The 25523-nt window shown below is 38.2% G+C and overlaps 1 protein-coding gene across 1 annotated transcript in view; it reads right to left on the reverse strand.

Annotated features, from left to right (window-relative positions):
- Nucleotides 1–25523, reverse strand: part of LOC115410209 (protocadherin-15-like) — a 409909-nt gene that overhangs the window by 242579 nt on the left and 141807 nt on the right. Inside the window, exons 10-12 of the mRNA XM_030121717.1 lie at nt 12780–12888; nt 7188–7300; nt 4049–4255 (exon numbers count right to left, since the gene is read on the reverse strand). Coding sequence (XP_029977577.1) covers nt 4049–4255; nt 7188–7300; nt 12780–12888 — 429 coding nt within the window. The remainder of the gene's footprint in view (nt 1–4048; nt 4256–7187; nt 7301–12779; nt 12889–25523) is intronic.

Consider the following 25523-nt stretch of genomic DNA (forward strand, 5'->3'; position numbering starts at 1 on the left):
ATATATTTGTTCGGGAATTCCCTTAGGAATTTGCAGTGATGTTGAAATGCACAAAGCTATCGGGGTCGGAATTGAAATCCAGTTCCAAAATTGGACTTATGTCTCCAAGCTTAGGGGTTCATTATAACACAGATAGGCAGGCATACATCCTCACTCCATAAGCTACACAGTTGCTCTGTCTCCCACTCACGTCAAAGTGGATGTCAGTGTTGACAACTTAGATAAATGTGTGAAGCAGAACTATCTCTCAGTTTCACGAAGGAAAAGGAAAAAAAAAAAAACCTCATAAGAGTGAATTATAGGAATAGCAATCAGGTTAATTTGTGCTTTTCCCCTCTCTGAGTTCGATGTCAGTGAATAAAAGTAATGTTAAGTGATGAGATACTGTGCAATAGTTGTGTTTAGAGTGTTTCCAACTCAGATGCATTGCAGCTGAAACCCTGCGTTGGCCTCCTCCCCATCACACACACACACACACACACACACACACACACGCACGCACACACAGAAAACTGGTAAGAAATCATTTAGGCGATCAGAATAAGCAGAATCAATAACGGCATTGGTAATCAATAACTTCCTCTCAACTCCATCTGTAATTAGATGATTAACACATCTGAAGTACCAGTTAGAGTAAGTGGTCGCACTGCAAAGAATCAAAGAGAAGATTAACAATATTAAAAGCAAACAGATTAACAATTATAGACGATATATAGTGAAAATTAATGAACGCAGACGCCATCATCTGCCGAACAGTTGAAGGTAAGTGTTTAGACTGAAGAATGTGCACGGAAAACATCCTCTCCTCCAAGGTTTTCTTGACATAAAAATTCTCCTACAGTATGACTCCTCGGTGTATATGTGTGTGTAATACTCAGTGATGAAGAGGCAATCCTCAACCAATTCTTCTTCCGACATTACCCACACAGTCACCTCCACTGTGTGTGACTGTGTATATGTGTGTGTGTGTGTGTGTGTGTGTGTGTGAGAGTGAGTGAGTGAGCTCTCATTCTAGATAAGGCTGGCTCAGCAGGGTAGGAGGTAGGGGGTGTGGGGGGGCTGATAATATTGTCGATGTTGCCAGTGTGGATATTGAGTCATAAATAAACACACAGAGTTGGGGACACTCACAGTCATACTCTATGCACATACATAAATAAAAGTGATGGACAGCACATCAAAGTAATTAGGACTAATAATCATTGTTGGGGCTTAATGCTGGAGGAAAGACCAGAGTTAGCAATATTTAAAATAAGTCAACAGATATCAATCAGCACACACACACACACACACAGAGGCAGGCATATGAACACACCCCCCGTTATCCCCTGCTAAGCTCGTACCAGACTGTGGGGTCTTTTAGAAAGCAATGAACCAGTGCTTGTTTTTGTCAAAACGCCTATGCTACATCTTAAACAAACTAAGCTCTTGGGAATGCATCGGCGATAACAATGCTGCAGCACTGTAAATTCTTACATTATCGCTAAGAGGCAATTTGAGAGGGAAAAGGCTTTACTATCCAGATTCATGGGGAAATTAGATGGGGTACTTCACACACACTGCAAAACACAGCACAAACACAGAAACGGCAAAACAAAAAGGAGGAAGGAAACTGACACATATGTGGCCTAATCCGTAATTTCTGATTATACTAGTCGCCATGTTTGTGGGTTTTATTTACTTTGTTATGTAATGTCATTAGGCTTGTTTACCTCCACATAAATAATTGGGATCTACATAATATTTCAGCTTGTGTTTACAAGACTGACTGTATTTCCTTTTAAGCCTGCAGGCATATGATACAATGGTAGATGCACAATGCTGTCCCATCTCCAAATCCTCCACATATAGGGGGTGTAAAAAAAGACAGATGTAATGATGCTAATAATACGTTTTGGATCAGTGCGGTATGGCTCACTCACTGTGCTCATTCTTCTCAAAATAATTAAAATCATCATCATAATGTTCATGTTCATGTCTCAATCTCAGAAAACAATGATTCTGCTAAATGAAAAAAAAAAAAAACACATCTGATTTTAAATAAATCAGGTACACCAATTACAAAACAAGAATTTCTCCAGCACATCAGGATTTTCTTATGCACAAATTGATAAACACCTATTGGCATCATAATCAGTGTTTTAAGTCTATAAATTCTAAATGATCAAAAGTAAGATGGTTTTCAATACTTAGCTGAATAAAGTGCTACAAAGCTGGAATTATTATTGGACTCAGACTCAAGAACTGGTTGGTGATCATGTGTTCCCCTCAAAGCTCAGCTCCAGAATTAACAGCATGGGATTCATTTACGCAAGTGGTGATCAGCGAGTTGAGGAGATGATAAAAGCCTGAGCAGATAGGCTGAAGAATGTCCTTCAAAATGCATTTCCTCCTCTCACACACTGATTTTTTCCCATACATTTTTGATGATGTAAGTGATGATCATAGTGAATGTACGCTCAAGTACATACAATTGTCTGGAGTTTCCATTTTTAGCCAATTTCATGCTCTGCCATTTAGGTTTATTTTTCACAGGTTATATTTAAGTACATTTGACCAACTTAGTACATACTATCCTCAGACTGTGAATATACAGTAAAAGGGACTGATTTAAGGCTGGAAAATCTGCAGTTTTTTGTTTGTTTGTTTGTTTGTTTTTTCTGCATGCTCAGTTAATTTGTGACAAGAAATGCTGATTTCAAATGTGGAGAAAGTGTGTCTGATTTATTCAGGAGCAGATGTTCACCAGTATCAGCGTATTTACCCTTCCTAACAGTCTGATTACCAACAGGTGATGAAACCCAGGAGTGTTTTGCTGGTTAACACTAGCAAATGTGGTTTACTCAAATCTGCAAACATTTCCATAGTGGAAAGGCTGGTGACATCAGCTGAAAGGTGGTCATTACCCCGCCCCTGAAGGGGAGGCAAGGGGCATTCTTTTTGGTTAGGTTTGTTTGTTAACACTCTAGCAGCAAATCTATTGGTTGAATTCATACCAAATTGGGTTTATAAACTGCCAATGTCTCAGAATAAATCTGATTACATTTTGGGAAAAGTAGGTCAAAGTTTAAATTTTTTATGAATTTTCAAAATCTTTTTTTCTCCCATTTACTTATAATGGGACGAAATTTCACATGTCTATAAAAACATAAATTTTGTTTCAATTTACTTCAAACTTGGCACATATATAGAGGCAATTGATATGCTGACATCAGCTGCATCGATGCCAAAATAAGTGACAATATGTGTGAGGGGCAGGGTTTGTTGTGCCTGGCACCAATTGTTTTGCACTAATGTTTCATACAAGTCAATTTATAGACAGACGCTCTGATTGGTTAAAAAAAAAAAAAAAAAAAAAAAAAAAAAAAAAAAAAAAAAAAAGAGGTTGTTTTTATGTCTACACTTTTTTTTGTTTGTGGCAAATATATGACATGTTGACAGGGACAATCTTATGTAAAAATATTAAATATGATGTGGCCCCATTTCTATGGGTCTTCTAACAGGCTTCTCTATCTGAAAGATAACATGATGCAAAAACATATTGATACACATATAGATACTGTCCATATGCCAGAACAGGAGGAAAAATAGCACAGTATGTAAATTATGTTCTATTAGTTCACATTCCTATGTATGATTGATTGGACCTGAAATTGAAAAATAAATCAGTTTACTTCCTACTACTTTCTCATGCCTTATTAAAATTTTAGTAAACAGATGGAGGAAAAACAAGAGTGAAAGAACTCAGAGAATACCTACAGGCACCTCATTGGCTGCCAGCTATAAAATTACAGGAACAAGTCAAATGAGTGAATGAACATTTGGCAGAGTAAATACATGCATTTGTGTTTATATAAAAATACATATGAAGGAATGAGTACGAAGTCTCGAATACACAAACTAAAATCCAATTCATTCAATTACACAAAAACAGGCTGTGCAAAAGTATAGATAAAAACACAAAGCTGACAGCCTCTTGTTAATGTCATGTGTGTAAAGTTGATGATAAAACTTGAGGCAGTACTTAATGTGTGTGTTTCATTCCCACCTCCTCCACGTCATTATCTAAAGCCACAATGGTCAGCGGTATCGACAGGCTTGCATTGGTCGCTATGGTGGTTCCCACTGGTGATGCTTCACTAACGTAGCCATGGTAACTGGTCTCCAGGAAGTAGGGTGCCTGGTTGTTCTCATCCAGAATTTCAATTTGGAGGTTGGCGAAAGCTGGCAGGGGGTGGCCGTTGTCCTGTTCTGCCTAAAGAGGGAAATGGAAAATAATTGTGCCGCTTCAGTTTCTCAACCCCAGCCACTAATCCTGCTGTTGTGTTGTATTATTTAAAATCAATGCTTCCCATAATAAAAATACCATACCCAATAGCGCTCTGACAATGTCACTCCATTATGAAAACAAGCCTTTTCTTTTTTTGGGGTTAATAAAACTAACCCCACAAAAGAATGGAACATAAATATAAGAATGTATTGTCTGTCTGCTATTTCAAAGTCCTAAAAAGAAAAAGAATGCATGTATTGATTTCTGTGGAGGGACATTTATTGAAGCCTGCCATTTTAAACAACTGTCTCATTGCTTTTGTCCCTGTATACTTTTCTTTTTGTCTATCCGTACCTTTTCATCTTCTCTCACTCTCTTTCTCTCTGCAGCTTATTTCTGTCTTCCATTGTTATCTTTATCTCACGCTTGTTGCTTCCCATCCTATTCTGCTGTGTAACCTTATGTCTCTCCCTCATCTTCATCCTTTTCTTCCATCAGTTTGTGTGGGATCCAACAGCTTTACCCCGTAAAACTAATCCAGCTGCGTCATTTCACAAATAGCATTTGACATATTTGTGTGTGGTCACATACACCCAGTTTCAACTACATAAAAAAAAGAAAAAAAGGCAGATCGTCATAGGAGGTGTAAATGGATACATAGACCTGGAAGCACTAAAAGACTCTATAGACCACCATTAAATGATAGAAAACCAAATGTTCTACAATAAATAAATTATTTAAGCTTATGGCTATGCTTCTCTGCAGCTCTGATATTCATTCGTTCATTGATTTATTTTAAGCTTTGGAAAAAAACATTGAGGGAATCCCTCATTTTCAACAGCGCAGAGGTACAGTAAATAAACACAGACATAAAGGAGTAAAAAGAGAGGAAACGAGACAGGGCGATGACAGCTGCAAAACTTATCACAGCTGTACAGTACTGAAATAAGAAAGAGTTGTAATGGTAAAAATTCAAAGTAACAAAAGCAATTAAAATCGGGACTATTAGCAATTAAGGCCTGAAAATGTCTCAGTGGTGTCAATGAGGATTAAAGGATTATTGAAGCCGAATTCAGGTAAATGGGGGGGGGGATAGTGACAAAACGCAAACGTGAACATGTGAACTAAGACTGAGGGGTGCAATGGTCGGGGTTATGCATACCAGTGTTCCAGGACGGTAGGTTCATAGGTAGGGAGAGAGCTCAGTAAAACAGATTAATAAAATAAATAAGACAGCGATGTGGTGCAGTGGTCAGCTCTGTCTAGCATGGGTTCTCTGCTAGGAATATGACTTCTTCGCCCAAAGTCATGGGCCTTAACCCATAGAGATCCAGTGCTACTTTTGTGGTAGTTCCAAATGAATTTTTCTCTATTGGCCATTCTTCAGTGGTTTAATAACACTTATTCTAATATTATGCTTTTTTTCTATTTTTGCATTTTTCAGTGACAATCAGGTATTTTTTCTATATTTACGTCATTGATCATGTAGACATTCATAAAAACTCAAATTAAAGTTGAGGGTTATTATATCAAAAACAGAGAAAGGAGTAGGAGTGTTAAAAAAAAAAAAAAAGTACAATTAAATGAAAATGTTTATAGTGACAAAAAATCATTTCACAAAAAATGGGAATAACCTGAACAACTATGAACAACCTGAAATGTCTTAAGAGAAGTGCAATTTTAACAATTATCACCCTGGCCCCCGAAGGGGAGACAGGGGTATTGTTTTTGGTTCAGTTTGTTTGTTTCTTTGTTTGTTAACACTAGAAGCAAAATTATTGGTTGAATTCATACCAGATTGAGTATAAAGATTGCCAGTGACCCAGAATAGATATGACTACATTTTGGGAAAAGTAGGTCAAATTTCCCATTTAAAAAAAGATAATAGTAATCCCCCCCATTTACTTTTAATGAGCGAAATTTCAAATGTCTGTAGCAGCTAAACTATTACTTGAATTCATACTAAATTGGGTTTATAAATTGCCAGTGGGGTAGAATAGATTTTGATTAGATAGATTAGATACATTTTGGGAAAAGTAGGTCAAAGTCTCAATTTTTTAGGAATTTTTAAAATATTTCTCTTCTCCCATTTACATATAATGGGTGAAATTTCAAATGTCAATAAAACATACATTTTGTTTCCATGTACTTCAAACTTGGCACATACTGTATATAGAGGCAACTGATATGCTGACATCAGCACACACAGACAGGATGACATCAGCTGGATCGATGCCAAAATAAGCTACAATACGTGCGAGGGGCGGGGTTTGTGGTGCCTGGCATCACATGTTCTGTCTGTTACTAAATATTTTGTATATTTTGTAGATCCACTGTGATCTGTAAGTTGGAATGCACATGTGTAAATGATTAACAGAGACATAATATTGTTAAAATTTCAATTATTACATCCGCCAGGAGGTATTGTGATCACTATGCTTTGTGTGTTTGCGTGTTTGTTTGTTTGTTTGTTTGTTTGTTAGCAAGATAACTCAAAAAGTTATGGACGGATTTTCATGAAATTTTCAGGAAATGTTGATACTGGCACAAAGAAGAAATATTTAAATTTTGGTGGTGATCGGGGGGGCAGATCTGTTTTGGCGGAGGTCTGTGCTCTCCGAGTGCTTTTCTTGTTTGTATTAACACAGTTCAGGTTGTTTATGTTATGCACAATTTTAAGGAGGCTTTGCAGATGTAAACATTCCCATCATGTGATTTTACTTTTTTCATTGTCATTTTACCGGTTTGACCCACTTCAGATCATGTTGGCCTGTATGCGGCCCCTGAACTAAAACAAGTTTGAAACCCTGATATATTTCATGTAATGGTTTAAAAAAATTATTAAAAGTTTTGTATTAAGTTAATACAAGAAACGTCATTGGGAGGTTAAGCATCCATTTCCCACACTCTTCCTCACCTTGATAACCAGGTCAAATCTGCGGTAGAGTTCTCTGTTGACGGGCTTTAGTAACAACAGTTCCGCTGTGCTTCTGTTCAAGCTGAAATATTCTGCATAGGACTCAGGTTTTCCTGGAAGAGAGCAAGTACAACAAAGTGGTGAACTGGCAATAGAGAACTCGCATCAGTAATTGGTCTTAGAATCAATATATGTTGCTCTGGTGGTGTATAAAAGAGACCCGTGGATAATGCTCCCAGTTTTCCCATTACAGCTCTCCACAGGTGGGGGGTGAACACACACACAAACAGACACACACATACGTACATATATGGTGTCTCAGAATGCTGCATTGCTCAGTTGGGAAATCAAGCGCTGGTGAGAGGAGCAGCAGCGCAGGCACATGTGCACAATCACAATTCTCAAGTGTGCATTTCTGTGCATCTATGTGCGCTCCATCGTTATAGCCGACGCTGATTTGATTGGCTTCTTCTGGGGGGGGATGTTACAAGACAGCATGATTCCCTCTATGTTTGTGGCAAATAGTGTTGCCATCCACTTTATGATGAGGTTCGGGTCCACAACTGCAGCGACTTAGTGAATACATTTACAATGTCATCTGTGTAACTATTTTATACCCAAAGAAATCAGCTCAAATGAGACAAAACCACTTTCCATAAAAAAAGAAAAAAAAAAAAAAAGATACATTTTTGCTCATTTTTGAAAACCAAACATGTAGTAGAAGCAGCAGAATTTTCTCATGTGACACTATTTCATAATCCGGTCCCAGAGATTAGTTTCAAAGAAGGGGTCTGTGAAATGTAATCAACTCTATGCCAGTCAGTTTTTACACAGTTGTAAATAAATGTCAAAATAAGTTGCTTTTAATGATGTTGCAGCAAGTGTAATAAAGATGTCTCAATAGATGGTGTGCTGTCAACATAACTCATGGTCTTCATGAGGTAACATTTTGGAAAACAACTCATCCTTTTACAATTCATATTCTGATAATTATTCTGCTGGGTTAGGGGTCGACGTAAACACTAAGTGACTCAACAACGTGGTCCTGGGTTAAGAATGCGAGACCACAGACCTGCGTATAACAGCTGGTTTCATGGTCCTATGAGGATCCCACCATACTTCTTATTCTTTTTGACCCATTCTTTATTTTTCTAAATAAATCTGAGGACCCTTTTAAGAAGCCCTGGTGGTTCTTGGACACTTCTTTAAAAGCCAGTGCACTAGGCAACAAACACTTAAGAGACTCCCAGAGCCAACCTGCGGTACAGTCCAATGCTTCAAACGCAATGGTCATTTTGGTAGATAATCACTGTTAAAGCTTCACTTGGCAGAAATCTGGAGCGGAATTTGGATGCATACGTGCCACTTTCTACAGCTCTCTCCTCTATCCTAAACAAAAACTGTATGTATGCAAGTAAAGGTGCCGTAGATGAAGAGACAGTTTTGTACTGCTATGGAAAAGTCAAGTGAAAGTATTACAGATGAAGGAATTTTCAAGTTACATTTACACCAATCAGCCATAACATTATAACCACTGACAGGACAAGTGGTAATAATATTGATTATTTCATTACAATGGGAGCTTTCACTAGGTTGGATATATTAGACAGCAAGTGAACATGTAGTCCTTGAAGTAGCAAAGTGAGCTAAATAATGAACTGAGTGACTTTGTCCAGTCCATATTGTAACGGTGATGACTGGGTCAGAGCATCTCCACAATTGTGTGATGGGAATTTTAAGAATTATACAACATGTGAGAACCCTCGCTTAATTCTTGTAATGGTAATAATTTATGTGAAGAGGAGTGTGATCTGGTTAAGTAAACAGGACAATGGCTAATCAATGCTGGACAAAGATGTGTACATGCTGACCTGTGCCTTCCACAAGTATAAAGTCACCCTCTGTCCACATTTCAGATGGGCTCCTCTACTCAGGTGAGCCTGAGGACCCCGTCCCTCGTCGGCCAATCAGTACTGTTGCTCTGTTAGATGTTAGTCCCTATGATCCTCAATTTGTTTAATTTACTGTCGAAATAAACTCTCCCTGTTTGACATTACAGGGACCACAAACTGCAGGTCTTGTTGGGTGTTACTGGTCTGCAGAGGTTAATACCGATGACAAATGGACTAAGGGCACTTTCACACAGCGCACCCAAGACCGTACTGTACTTGAATACCTTCACACCTTTCCCACAGATGTTGCGTTCACAAGCGCATACCACGACCCGTGCCCGAGTACAAGTGGGTGTTATAGGGCTGAAACAGTAGGTGGGGGTGTGGAAGGAATTCTGTCGCTATCCAACAAACATGGAAGTCAGAAGGAGACAAACCTCTTACATCATCATCCGAGTGACTGTTCTGTTTACAGGCAATACTTGTCTATCTGTTAACCTGTTTGAGGCAAAGTGAAGAAGAGTGACCTGCATTGTCCCTGATATATCACAGAGGGGTTCGGTCGATAAGGCGAGCCCGTACCACATGGATCTGAGGCTTTTTCAGGAGACAACAGGAGCACCGTCGATGGTCTCATGGTGATTAACTCACTTTCGTTGTCGGAATGATGATAATGTCACGTCTGGTCTCGGGCACGGATCGCATTCACACGGCAACGTAACGTGCTGGTGTCTGGGCAGTCCGCACCCAGGACTACCTTCTCAACTGGACTCAGGTACCGTACTCGAGCATGGAACGTTTGCATTCACATGGATAAAAGTAAGCAGACTTGGGGTCAAACGTACTTGGATACGGACTCAAGTACGCTGTGTGAAAGCACCCTAAGGAAGGACATCCCAGTCTCAGGACCATTAAGCATCTGTGGGAGGTGTTGGACAAATAAACCAGATCCATGGAGGTCCACCTCTACTTCCAGGTCCAGATACCACAGCACACTTTCAGAGGTCTGGTGGAGTCAAGGTCTCAGGTCAGAGCAGGTTTTGTGGAAAAAGGGGAACCTACACAATATTAGTTTTTCTTGGTAGTTCTTCTGGGTTCAACTGGACTGGTTTAGCTCTTTTGAAGACATTTTGTCTCTTACCCAAGAGACTTCTCCAGTTCTAATAACTGGTGGGGGACACTGGACTTCTAAACCTGCAGGGGGAGTGGCCGGTGTAGGAGTTAATCCCAGTTTCAGTGTTGAGGCTGTTTTATGCTTACCGCGTCAGCGAGCTCCGCTCAGCTTCACGCAGCCAATTGACATCATTTTCACACCCAAGCCCCTTCGCGCAGCTCATGTTAAGCGGAAACCTTCCGCTTTGTGCACCTCAGAAAATTTGTAAGAGACGCGCAGACAACATAGCCGACATTCAGGAGCTCCTGGTGCTAGAAGTACAGAAGTACAGACACTTGTATGATTCGTCACACCGGGACCAACGCGACAGCCGTGTGGTGAACAATTCATGGAGGGAATTTGCAGCTACAGTCGGCAAAGAGGAGGAATGGGCAAAAAAAACCTGGAAAAACATTCGAGACAGATATGTGAAGGCAAAAAAGACCGCCAAAGGGAGAAGTGGAGACCCAGGGGGGAGCCCAAACGTCCCATGAATTCTGAGAGTTGAGCTGGCTCTCGAATTTTATTAAACACAGCGAAACAGACACAAATTTCCCTCCAGAGCAAGTTTAAAGCAAGTTTCCTCTTCATCGAGAAGATGCATGACAGTCACCATGTTTGGTTTGTCATGGCAATTTTCTTCTTCTCTAGTTTTTTACTGTGATAGACGTGCATTTGTGGCACACTGCCCCCTGCAGTTTGGGAATAGACGCCGTGCGGAGCCACCTGGAGTATAAAACCACTACGCGTACTCTCGTGCCGACTCCTCGCGTCTATTTTCCGCACGTCACGTTCGTGCAGCAAGTATAAACCAGCCTTTAGGGTCCTAAGGGGGGTGTGTCCCTGGGGGTAGGATCGTTAGTGGGTATTGTATGTGAGTTTCAGGGTCGTTGACCAGATGGGTGGGTCACTGTCCAAATCCTTCAGGGGGAGGTAGGGCTGCTCGATTATAGAAAAAATAATAATCACGATTATTTTAGCAATAATTGAAATCACGATTATTAAAAACGATTATTTGTTAACCTTAAAGTTGTTTTTTTTTTCCCAAAACAATGTAAAATATACTCTTTAAACATAAATAAAACTTTTAAACACTAAAACAATGTATGTTCACTTTTGTACGAAACAAAAAAAATCTTTGAATGCAAATAAGTATACTGTAAATTCAAGTATGTTTTCTTTTGTAAACAAATAGTGCACTGTAATTAAACTGCTATAGACTTGCCATAGAACTGTAGCAATAAAAAAAAAAAAAAAAAAAAAAAAAACTCAAGTGCAAATTATAAATTCAAGTATGTTCAGTGTAGCAGCAGCTCGTGTAAAATGTTGTCTTGAAGGCAAAACCTAGCGTTTGTCCAGTGTTTTCACCATTTGTCTGAAGCCCGAGTTGTCAGTGGTGTTAATGGAGCGCATACCTTTAACCAGGTAATGTTAAGTGGAGTCTGTTATCTTTTGGTGTCTCTCCGATGTTGATGAGTAGGGAGTTGCAGCGTAAAGAGATTCGGAGACTGAAGATTGCATTGCGGACGAAGTTGTAGACGGAGTTGTTTTTTTGTGTTTCGGTTTTTCATCAGATTATCATAAAGGTGGCGGTGGTTAAACTTTAGATGGTTACAAAGGTTTGTTGTGTTACCAGTCGGTGCGGACACAACTACGAAACATTTTTGCATGTGATGTTTTTGCTCTCCGTCTTCTTCATCAAACCCAAAGTGATTCCATACAATTGAATTTGACTTGCCTTTTTTGTTTACCAAGCACTTCTGCTGTGAGTCTCCTGCCATTTTTCAAGACCGCTAGGTACAACTGTCCTTGTGGGGTGGACATGCCGGCTAGCTGTTAGCTGTAGCTTAGAGGGGGGCGGGGCGGAGCAGCTCATGGTAGCTTGCGTGCGCATGAATTAAAACTCAAAATTAATAATCGTTTTTTCTCGATTACATAATTTTTGTAATCGTTGAGTGTAATAATCGAAATCGTAATTGAATTTCGATTAATTGCACAGCCTTAGGGGGAGGGTTGTTTGATCCACAATATTAGATGGTAATAATGTTCTGCTTAGTCGAGATCCGATTGCTCTTTAGATACTTTGGTAGGTACAAACCCTTTTACACTGGGAATAAACAAAAGGACCTGAAGATGCTCTGACCATCATATTTTCTCTCTCAGCAAAATGGGCAAGAGTAGGGATCTGAGCATCATTGAGGCTTCCAACACATTAACATTGAGGGTTAAATGTTCACTTGCTGTCTAATACATCCTACCCACTGGAATTAGATAATCAATATTATTATTAATATCACTTTGCCTGTCAGTGGTCCTATTATGGCTGATCTGTGTAAATATTGGCTAATGAAGCTTTAAATAAAGACCACAGCATTTGGGATCGTTCTTGTATGTTATATACTTTATGGACTTTGATCAATATATTAAAATGTTTGGATTTATTTAATATACACGTTACTTAATCATTCTAAAATATATGAAATATACAACAAAACAACAGGGTAGTGTGTGTGATCAGCTGTTAAATTCAGACAAACATCAACTCACCAATGAGGATGGAGTATAGAATCCCTGGCCTATCAGAGGGAGGCTGAATGTTTCGGTCTTGGTCGACGGCTTGTATGGGTGGAGTCACATTCAGGGGATTCACTTTATTCTACAAAGAGAGAAAACATGCAGAATATTAAGCGTCATGCATACCGTACTACGACAGGTGAAGCAAAACAGAGGATCATATCTGGACATAAGACGAGAAGTCTGGGATAATTGTGTTGTTTCTACTTGAGTGCAAACAAACAAGAGATTAAAAAGCAAACTGCTCATACATTCATGTATTTCTTCATTCATATTTGAAGTAACTATGAAAAACAGATGCAGAAAATAGGAAATTGATTGCAGGTAAAGGTGTACAACCATCATGTAGGATACACAAACCTGAATATGTTTAAAATGCAAAAATCACTGAAAACTAGTAAATGTAGATTCAATAAAATACTCTATATAAATACACAATCATGGTAAACAGTAACATTTTGGTTGTTTTTATAGTCTGTTTGCCACATATCTACTTTATAAAAACAGTTTGATTGTGTGTGTGTGTGTGTGTGTGTGTGTGTGTGTGTGTGTGTGTGTGTGTGTGTGTGTGTGTGTGTGTGTGTGTGTGTGTAGTAAAACGCCTGAGCCATAATGTTGACTTATAATAGTTCAATATGCTGAGGTCTGGGTATTACACAGACCCCAACGGGATAAACATAACATGTCTATGCGATAAAATCTACAATCACTAAACCTGTAAAACATCCGGCCAAGCACACAAACAAGGCAACCCTTATTCCCAAACGTGAATGAATGGATCAGTGCACAAGCATATATGCTGAACACAATGCACTCACACACATGCTATGATACAACACTTTACCACTGCACCTGTCATCCAGCACTTAAAATCTACTAGCCATCGTAGAGCTATATCTCCCCGCCACAGAGCAGGGGAGGAGGGCAGGCGAAGGCAGAGAGCAAGTTATGGCGAGTAATGAAGTGGAGTAAAAGAGGGTGTAAATATATGGAAGAGAGATGAATCTGCCAGGAGTTGTGGGTAAACAGGGAATAGAGAAAGATGTAAATGCAGCTCAGAAAGAAAAGGGAGTGGCAGAGAAAAGCAGCCAGATGAAGAAGAACAAGACAAATACTAGTGTTTTCACCGCTAAGAACTTCACACATCTCACATCAAGGACTAAATTATATCATCAAAACTGCACTTATCTTATCTTCAGTCATTTTCCTTTGAGGTAAACACAAGAGCTAATTTGATCCTTGATACCTTGATCATCTGCCCTATAAAGAATGTGAATCTTAATGCTGCCACTTCAGAGCGCTAAAGATGTAATATACGTTTAACCCTTTAACGACGGCAATCTCTCTGGTGCTGCATTTAGAACTTTGCAGGATTCAAATGATTGTAATTCCTGAAGGGTTTGCGCTATCCACAAAATTCAAACGGCATCAGAAAGCTGAGATCTTGAGCTTTCCAACACTATATAACACTTTATGTCAGCAACGCAGGACTCGATTACAAGTAGAAACTTCCACACAGGCTAAAAAATGCCTGGAAAAAACAAAAAATATGAAGCCATAATATGGATACTGAATGTTCAAGACCAAAAGTATGTTTGAGCAGATGTCAAATAGTTGAAAGTTTATTTTTGCAATCTCGAAAAAGTTTTTTATGGACATTTACAGTTGTTTCTGATAATAAATATGCTAAAAACTTAGTCTGTTTTTTTTCCTTTTTACTAAAACACACCGTTTTCAGCATTTATAATTTATAATAATGGTAATCAATGGCCAGATATTGAAAGTTAAGTTCTTCTAAACACAAGTTGTAACTAGAAGCACTTGGAGAGCACAGACCTCCGCCAAGGCAGATCAGTGCCCCGGATTTGGATGAAAATTTCAGGAAATGTTGATACTGCGCTCTCTGAGTGCTTTTCTAGAAAAGACAGCGCAGACCTCTGCCAAAGCAGATCAGTGGGGCCCCGTGCCCCCCCACCCACCCTCCCACCACCCCCAATCACCACCAAAATGTAATCATTTGTTCCTTGTGCCAGTATCAACATTTACTGAAATTTTCATCCAAATCCGTCCATAACTTTTTGAACTATCTTGCACACAAACAGACAAACCAACGCCGACAAAAACATAACCTCCTTGGCAGAGGTAATTAAAGATAAAGTTGTCCTCAGAAGAGGAGGGGTGGTGGCAGTTAAAAAAAAGAAAACAAAGTTCTTCCTGAAAACAAAGGTGCAAAAGGAATTGACAAAAAAGACATTACCTGACACTGTTATTGCAAAGAAAACATGAAGACATTGTTAGAATGACAGTCTTAAAAGCATCTTTCACAAGGTCACACTGTGTAAAATAAAACACATTTGTTTCACACATGAGCATGTGCTTATCATAATATTAGCTTCCTTATATTTTTGCATTATCTACTAGCCTTGAACTTCATCTAGTAGAAAAACATACAGATATCTCGGCTAAAATAGCGCCTCTAATGAACAGGAATGAAAACAGAGGGCGATGATTTATGAGCGTCTCTTAATGTCGAAGGCGTTATCCTGTTACAGCGTGGTCTTTGTTCTCCCTGTCCACTCACATTCACAACAATAGGCTTTATTTGACATTTTTATGCTACTTTTTTCTAATTGACTATAATTTTACTTAATTTGTAATAATTCACTTTTTTTCTTTTAATTAATCGTCTATTCATATCAGGTTTAATTTGCAGTTTGATTAAACATAAAACAGACACAGGAGCGTGCCTTACAAAACCTGTTAGTCTTTGGGGTCTATAGAATTTAACACAACACAGCCCACTATAAAACATAACGCCACCAAAATGGATTTTATGGAAAAAGAAAAAAAAACTACATCACAGAAAAGCACTAGGTGGGCTGATGGAGGCTAATTAGAGGTGGCTATGATTACTAATTGAGATATTTTACAGCCACAGTTTGTTTTTGTTTTTGTTTTTTTTTCCTTTTACACAGTGAACATCACCAGCCGTCAGTAACATTCAGCTCTCTCACAGAGTGGTGTTTTACTGTCCACTCACTCTGTCAACCCACAGAGCATGTTCACATAAACACTGAGTTTGTGTCAGGTGGTTTGATCATAAATACGTTGGAGATCAGCAGTATACTCCGACAATAATTGCACTGCAGGTTAAAAGCAACAAAGTGCTGCTGCAGCCAAAGCCAGGAAGGAAAGAAACAACACCCCCCCCCCCCCCCCCCCCCGTCCACTGGGTGAATGTGGAAGTTAATATTCAGATCAATAACACATCACCGAGGCGCAACTGCATCAGATTGTAACGCAATTGTTTATTTAGGTTAAATTAACACGTTCTCATGGTGTTATTTATCAGTGCAACCCCTGGTGCTATTAATCAGTTTGAAAGTAATATAAAAATGGAATTAAATGTGTAAAGCAGGGTCAGTTTCATACACTGAAGTCAAACGTTTTTGATTATTGAGGTTATGGGTCCGATCAAGCGAAAGTGAACATCAACATGAAAAAGTAAATTCGCACACATCATTTATCAAGTGGGCTCATTTTTCAGCTCAAGATCTCTATTTTATGGAACCGTTATCCTTTTTAAAATACCACTTACAAGGACAGGAGAAGTTCCGAACCTTCTGCTAGGCTGCATAAATTAACAAAAAGACATGAAAAGACTGTCTATTACTATGCGAAATTGAAATTCTGAATGATGAAGTTTGTGAATTCATATACTGGTCACATTTAAAAACACTATCTGTGAACTGTTACAGAGAAATTACTGTATTTGTAATTTACCAAATCAGTATGGACCAGCACAAGTTATAAATAACACTGTGTTGGTATTAAATACATTAAATAAAACATTGTGATTATATCTGACTTGTTTTAAAAAATAAGTCAACACTTTAGGTGATGCAAACGATGGTAAAGAGTCGTCCACATTCTCATATCAATAAAACAGACTTTTCAATATTTTACTCCAAAATTTCTTTTCAGCATAGTTGAACATAATATCTAAGAAATTTTGTCCTACTCTATATCAATTTCTGTCAAGAACCGCATGTTTTGAATGTCTGCATAAAGCTTAAAACATTGATGTCCGTTTCAAGTCCATGTGTTACCGAGCAGTAATTTGACATTTATCACCTAAAAATTTTATCTCCCCAAATTTTGTAATACATAATGTGTTAAGGGTTAGTATTTTTTTTTTATTCTGTAATGGGCTGTGTCATTTGTTCTGTTGTACTTTTGTAGTTTTTCTGTTCTCTTCCCTATGTGGGTGTGTTCTGTTTCTGTTTTCCCTCCAACAGATAGTAGTTAAAGGAGGATGAGCTGCAGGTGTGCTGTTGCTCTGCTGGCTGCAGCTGATTGGTGCTTCAGGAGATGAGCCGGGAAATTTAAAGGACAGATCTTCATTCCTCCAGAGACTCCTCTCATTTCATCTCCCCCTCTGTGCAGACCAGCCTTTTGTAATTTTTTTTGTTAGAACTTTGTAAAAACCAGTGATACAAGGAGGGAATCTTTTTCTTTAAGTTTTGTTTGGTAAGATGGATGTATTTTGGTTTCCTTCGTTTGTTTTTGTAGAACATTATGATTCCCGTACCTGATTTAATTTTTCTTTTTTTGTAAATAAATATCTCATACCGCAGTTCCGCAGTTGCTAGTCGTTTTGTTAATTTGCTCCTTTTGTTAAGGGACATGGAGGGAGGGGAGTCTCATGTCATGTTGCGTCTCGGCAACCCCTAGACCGAGCGTAACAAATGTTAAAGTGCTTATAAATACTACTCAAATATATATAATACATGCATATAAGTTACTCTGCTTACATGACAGAGACAGATGAACACCAAATGCGTCCAAGTGTTACCGCTGGATCGGACCCTAATATAAGGCTTTATCACAAGGATGGTCTGTAATGGTTTTCTTCTTCCGGCACAGACCTCCCTTCACTATCCCTGTGGTAGCACGCTGAATTTTTATTTTTTATTTTTAAATCCACAAACGAAGGTAAGTGGAGTCTTGTAAGAGAATTGATTGGTCAGCGGTGGTCAGTAAGCTTCCAGACATTATAATCCTACATCTCAAACATGCCCTGCTCCAAACAAGGTTATGTAATCATGGAGATTTACCCACATAAAAAAGTCAAGTAAAGCACCTTTGAGATCCCCAAAAACCCTCAGCTGCTCTTCAGGATAAAGGCCCCTGGTATTCTGCATAGTAGCTGTGTTTCCATTAAAGGACAAGAAAATATGAAGCACAATTTTGAAAAAAAACAACAAACAAACAAACAAAAAACTAAATATATATACTTAGTACCATTAAAACGCACGGTCCAAACACGTGATGTAATTCATCTGTATTTTATACCTCCAAATATACTTATTATTCTGACCCGTGCGTTTTTAATGGCGCTAAGTATAGATGTTTGAAACCTCCAGGTGGCGCTGTCATCTACAATGTATATAGCTCTAATAAAGACTGCAAGAGGCTGAGTAGTATTTTGTTTTCCATCGAAAATTGGTTAAAAAAAAATACCACATTGATAGAATAATAATTTGTTCTCCCACTGCATTTCCAGACATGTTTTCATACTTTATCAGAATATCTATGAAGGCACAGCAAACAACTGATCAATCACAAGTTACATTAAATGATATGTTCGTATTATGTGAAAGTGAATGGTTGGAAATGTCAGCCCTGAAATGAACTAGCAATGGATCTAAGGTGTTCTCTGCCTTCACCCGATGGTTGCTGGGAGAAAGGATTAAGTGGTTTTTGTTAATTTATTTTTTATTTTTTGTTAATTAATGAATGAATGAAGGAAAACGTATGGATTTACCTTTAAATGAAAATTACCCCCCTCCCAAAAAAACAAAAACAAAACGAGACCTCAAGCAAACAAATATAGCACTGTGGAGAAGTCATAGGTCACCCTTAGTGATGTTGTTTTTACACTGATGTAATGAATATAATATCCATTTCTCAGTCTCTTTATTAAAATACAACAGAGTAGAAGAAAACACTATGCACAGCATTAAAATTTTACATAAATATAAACTGCATGACTTCTACAGGAAACAATATTGTAGAGTGATCTCGGTTCCCATGACAAAAAGTAAATAAGAAACATTGGACGTGTGTTGAATAAAATCTAGTGTAAAACACTAGAGGATTAGTGGAGTACATTTCATATTATCTGCACAGAGGAGTTCAAGATATGTGAAGTAGAAAAGGTCAAATTAAATCCTGGATAATTCAGCCAGGTTCTATATCTCAGTTGTATCTTGTTAGAGAGACTGAGAAATGCATGAATAATGTTCACTACAGTCCAGTGGTTCTCAACCTTTTTAGGCTCATGACCCCATTTTAACAGCACAAATTTCTAGCGACCCCAAACATTCAAAACAGAGATATTTTTTTGTTAAAATTAATTTGTTTTTGATCATGTAATAGTTCGCTATACTATGTTGCAAATAAACGTAAATTTTAGAGGACATTTAGTCTATATAATGTAAATTATTATGGATGGAGGCAGAAAAGCCAGGTAGATTACTGCACAAAGTGAGAATTAGATTTTCCTTGATCAGGATATGTACAGTCAGTCCAACTTGGATTTACAAGGCTGACAATTAATATTGAACAAACAATAACTCAAACTATGAATTATGAAAGAGCTGCAGCATCTGAAACCGACAACAATGAACATTTGAAAGATAAACAGTACCACAGTGCTTCAGCTTGTCATGTCATACATGTATAAATATATTATATATATTAATTATATATTTTATTAATAATTTTTATCAATTACTAGATATTTCAGGTGACCCCACATGGGATTTTTTTTTTTGTACAGCACTGTACATTTTGTGCCAAATTCAGTATGTTTTTTTTTTTTTTGCCAAATTTTGCCATTGCCTTGCAAACTTCCATTAAAATACATTTATGGAAACATCTAAATGGCTTCACTGTTGGGGCTCAGTAAAGCTTTACATTGTGTTAGTTTTAATGGTGTTCAGCTCATTGTTTTTAATTTAACCTCATTTAGCTTGGTATTTTCATAGCCAGATTGGTAAAATTGTGTTTCAAAAGGAAGTAAACCAGATGTATGTGCATGCGTGTGCGTGAGTGTGTGTGTGTGTGTGTGTGTGTGTGTGTGTGTGGGGGGGGTACATGGACAACATTAGGTAGGATGTGAACGATTTTCAAGTAACTGTTTGATGTGACACATATGTAACCTTGTTTCTGTGGTAACTTAATAAATGGTCTAGTAATTTACATACACCAAACTGTCATTATTTATTTATTTATTTATAACCATCAACCTGTCCAGCAACTACAGGTGTAAACTAGAAAAGCACTAAGAGCGCAGATCTCCACCAAGGCAGATCAGTGGCCCCCTACCCCCCACCCCCAAAATTTCATCATTTGTTCCTTGTGCCAGTATCAACATTTCCTGAAATTTTCATCCAAATCCGTCCATAACTTTTTGAGTTATCTTGCACACAGAGAGACAGACAAACAGACAGACAAACCAACACCGGCAAAAACATAACCTCCTCGGTGGCGGTAATTAGCACTTATGCTATAACCTGACACCAAGCATCTTTCCTCTGACTCTTGTCTAGGTCAATGTATGGTTGAGCACTGTCCCTGTCCAAATAAACGCATACCATACCATACCATGTGTAAGACCAGTTTAGTAACTTAAACCAAACTCACTTCACCTCACACATGCTAAGTGTTAATCCACAAGTATAAACAAAAAGCACTACAGGTAAAGTCAAAAGGATCTTACTGGAATGAGGCAATGAACAGAGCAGAAGCAGCAGGTAAGAAATCAACAACAGGTATGGAGCAGATCTAAACAGACAGAACCACAGTAACGACTTATGAAGACCACCTGGTAAGTGGTGGGTAAAATGTCTTTTGTATATACTGAAGAACTAATGAGCAAATGAGCAGCATCTGTGCAGGCAGGTGGCTGCTGATCCCAAGAGGAGTCAGGTGATCAATAGAGGAGAAACTAAACCCTTGGGGGTGTGTAATGGTCAGGTGAGGCTTTGTGTCAACCACTGAGCTGTACAGGACTGCACGACCAAAAAAAGTTCTCTGTGGTGCAACAGATACTGCCTTTCCCTAACACATACCACAATAACAGATGGCCGTTTCCACAATGCAGTGCGCCGCAGTGCTGCAAACTGTTGCAAGCATTTAAAAATGAAAGTCATGGTACAGTGCTTCAGTCTTCAGAGGCTTTGGAACTTTGGAAAGCCTTCATGCAGACGCTGCCAATCAATGGAAATTCCATCAAAATGACAAATTAAATGACCGGTCAGGTCTTGGTAGTGTTGTTTACTGTACTGTTCAATATTCTATTTTCCTCTCGCAGCTATAAATTTCTGAGTTGCAGAGGCAGAGCTGGTTTTGAAGTGTATGTGTGAACATGGCCTGACAGCCGACTCCTCTGTATAAATGACCAGCATCTTTGTATGTGTGAGTGTGTGAGGGGTAAGACACAGGGAGAGAATAGTTGTGTTGGCTCTGAGGCTCTGAGGTTGTCATATCTTATCAGTCTGATTAGGACTCAAACTATTATGGTGCCTGTACTGTACTCTCCTCTCCACTCATTCCTCTCCTCACTTCACCTCCCCGTCTTTCTTACACCCCAGCAACAGCAGCTCTTTGCCGTCCTTTCCACTTGTTTTGTATCAGCGCTTCTCTTTTCACATCTCTAATTTCTGTCTTCAAACTCTCATCCATGTATCAATCTACCCATCCATCAGTTCATCTGTCTGTCTTTGGCTTCTTTTTTCACTCCAACAACAGTTTGAGGGTAGAAAATGGGAACCCTGAATGGAAGCCAAGTTCACTGTATTGGGGTTCACTGAAGCAGAAAATATCAGAGGACCCATGTTAGATGGCTTCAAGGTCTTGTTTTAATCAGTCAAATCGGCCTCTGAGAGACAGATGCTATCAGTAGATGAGGGTTTAAAGAGGCACATCTAATGGGTCAGTTCATCCTATTGGGGTAAATGTGTTTATTTAAATTTGCTAAAACATAGGTTTAAGAATTGACTTTTTAATTTAAAGGTGTTTGAAGTGGGTGTTTTTTAACCCTCCGATATCCGGGTGAGCATATTAGGCACACTTTGATGCGACAAAAGTTTGTATTATTTTTGACAATTTCCATTAGGTTATCTTTCAAAAGTTGCGCAATTTTGGTGATTTTTAAAATTCTGGCCAGCAACTAAAATTTGCTCATTGTAAACGAAATAAAATGACAAGGCTAGTTGGCAAAAAATGCAGTTTCTCCACTTTTCATTGACATCAAATATGAACCATTTGTAAGTTCAGAGGCTCCGTAGTGAACATGGAAACACCATCATCCTCTGCAACATTGATTCACCAGTAAAATCCATGTAGTTTGATAAGTGGCAGTGGATGGAGACACTTCTTTTTTGTTCAGTTAATTATATATTTTGCTGAAAAAAATCACTTTTGCTTTCCTGTTATGGTAACATTTGTATTTACTCTGACCTTTTATAAATATCTACATGATCTACTTATCTACATACCAGATTTCTGCTGAAAAATGCAAAATGCAGAGAACAAGAAATGGTGATAAATCACTTGAGGTTGTTAAATGCAGAGAAAAATACATTTGGAAGGTGCTTCAAAAATAGATCTAGGTCTTGGTTTTTTGCTTAACATGTACTCTGCCCAATAGTGGGATATTCTTCTGGGGTTTACAAATTATTTACATCTAGAATTCATCAATGTAAACTTTCACTTCCATAATGTTTTCAGATCTATTACAGAGTTTAAATGAAAGCCTCCTCATTCGTTAACAGGGTTAATACAGTAAAGGAAAACTAAGAATAAAACTGAAGCCAGCAATTAAAAAGATTACTGAAATAAACATAAAACTAAATACAAAACGTTATGAGCAATGTAACACAAATAAAAATGAAAGAGAAGTTCAGCTAAAATCAGCTTTACTGTCAGTATCCTCCAATTTTTGTATTAAATAAAGTGATTTTGCTGTGACACATTGGTTTCTTAGCTGCCATGTTGAAATCATTTTGCGATTTGGCCATTTTTAGAGCCACATGTGATCATATTTGGACAAAGAAGGGGCGGAACTACAGGAGCCTGAGGGGTCAGAGGTGAACAATGCTTTGTGCTAACTTACTGACCCGGTAAAACAGAAAACTTCATCCAGCACTGTGTAGCACTGTTTATATTCTTGTTAGTGGAACTTTTTAACACAACTACAGTAGAGCTGTCTGTCAGGAAAAAGTGTGTTTTACCAAAAAAAAAAACAACAAAAAAACAAAACAAACTCAAAGTTCAGCAACAGAGCGAGCTATGTTACAGACTTGTATAATGTAAAAAAAAAATGAAAAGACGGACAACTAGATCACTTTCTCAGGGTTCCAAATGCAATTATTGAAACGAGAATGAATCCTGGAGTAACTTTACAAACCCAAAAAGACGACACGAAAGTGCAAAACACTCGTGGGCGACGAGTCACGTGAGGACACCCGTGACAGGTAACCCCTAAACTCCACACCTGTCACTGCCCACGGAGCAGCTTCACACCAGTGAACTGAGCTCCACAGTGAGAGGACAGTTCCATCATATCAGTTTAACCATCAGACTGTTGGAAAACCATTACCATGCATTTTCCATGTTTAAGTATTTACATCCCTGTAATTTTCAAAACTCCATCCTCTATCAGGTCTATCAAAATTAACGCATTAACTCAGATTAATCCATCATCATGATTAATCTGGTTAAAAACTGTAATGCAATTAACACATCTGCAGTGCAGAATGACTCTAAATGTCTCTGCCAATGCATTTTGGGCACGTTTTCCAAGTAGAGTTACTGTCATGCATGAACAAATGGTCAGTTGATCCGGTAGTGACAGACAGCAGAACCAGCTGATAGAGATGGAAGATATGAAACAGCACGTTGGCCCTCTGGATGGAAATATGAGGACAAAAAAACTAAGTTGTTTCAAGTTGTTCTGTTGATACTATTGAAGGTGTTTAATAAACATGTTGCATATATATTCCCTTCTTTCTTGAGTCTGTTGAATGAATGACATATATCATGATTAATCAAAATTAATCCATAGCAATCCCTGTGATTAATCTGATTAAAAATCTGAATTGACAGTACATCTATCTATCTATCTATCTATCTATCTATCTATCTATCTATCTATCTATCTATCTATCTATCTATCTATCTGTATGTCTGTCTGTCTGTCTATCTATCTGTCTATCCATCCATCCACATTTCTTAATACTTTTATCGATCAAGGTCAGGTCTGAGTCCATCCTGTTTGTTCACATAAATGATTGGTTGAAACCTGTATTCGTGCAGAAAAATCATCCTTGTGTGTGTGTGTGTGTGTGGTGTGTTTTGTTTGTTAGTTTTTGGGTTTTTTTTTTGCTATAAAATATTTGCAACTGGTGTGAAAATACTCCTGATCCTCATGAAATACTGACTTCTGAAACACTGACTCCCTGGGGTGTAAAGATCTTTATAACTACGGGAGCCAGGCCTTTTTGGAGCTAACCCCAGTGGCCATCAGCTGTATTAAAACTTTATGATATGTCTCCATTGGCTTCAGTTTGGATGTTGATCCTACCTTTTCCCTCTCTATAAATCAGTACCTTCCATATAAAACACCTGAACCCAAATAAAAATCAAACTAAAGCTAGTCAATCACTTGAGATAACTAAATCTACTAATGCACTCGCAAAACCTGAAATCCAAAATAAACATTATATATTTCCAATTCCACATCCCAGTTTTTAACATATCCTTTTTGTTCTGAATGGATTGTCTCCAAACCAGAACTGCTACCCCGTTGACATCATCTGGACTGCTGACGTGTCCCGTGCACACTGTAAGAGCCCTGGAGCTGTCATAGCGACACAGGATCCAGTCATCATTAATTCTTTTAATTATAGCTGTGCCGTTCCTTCAACAACATGTCAAAATGTCTGCTAAGGAAAGAGGTCTGTTAATTTTCCTAATTACATTCTAATCTCAGCAAATGATTTACTCACACATGCACAGATATGACAGATGAGCATGCTAACAGTCTAGCATGTATGTAAATTTATCTACCTGGTTCCTTTGTGTTTTTTCTTGCTGTAATGATTGAAGATCATAAACGCGAAACTAAAACCAAGACGTGATGTAGAGCTGTGCAGCAGGATTTGTTTAATTGGTTGAGAAACAACTGTTGTATCTGATGTCACAATAAACGAATGTGTTTCAAAAACAAAGAAAACTGATGAAAAAGTAACTCTTTCAGTAAAATTTATCATTAACTGAACATAAACCCAGTATCTCCATCCACTGTCACTGATCCAACTCCATGGGTTTTACTGGTGAATCAAAGCTGTAGAAGATGACTGTGTTACCACGGTAACTACGGAGCCTCTGAACATCTAAATGCGTCATATCTGATGACCATGAAAAGACGACAAACTGCATTTTACACCAATTATTGACATGTATTGATAGGATTAATGAGTCATTTTATACTGGTACATGATTTTGGTCGCCAGTGGTTGTTTGGGTCTTTATAGGTTAAACTGAGCTTTTATGAACATCTATATGATCAGTGTTAAATATAGGAAAATACCTGACTTTCACTGAAAAAACACAAAAAAACAGAGGATAATATTATAATAAATGTTG

This window comes from Sphaeramia orbicularis, chromosome 19, assembly GCF_902148855.1.
Source record: "Sphaeramia orbicularis chromosome 19, fSphaOr1.1, whole genome shotgun sequence".
Taxonomy (NCBI): domain Eukaryota; kingdom Metazoa; phylum Chordata; class Actinopteri; order Kurtiformes; family Apogonidae; genus Sphaeramia; species Sphaeramia orbicularis.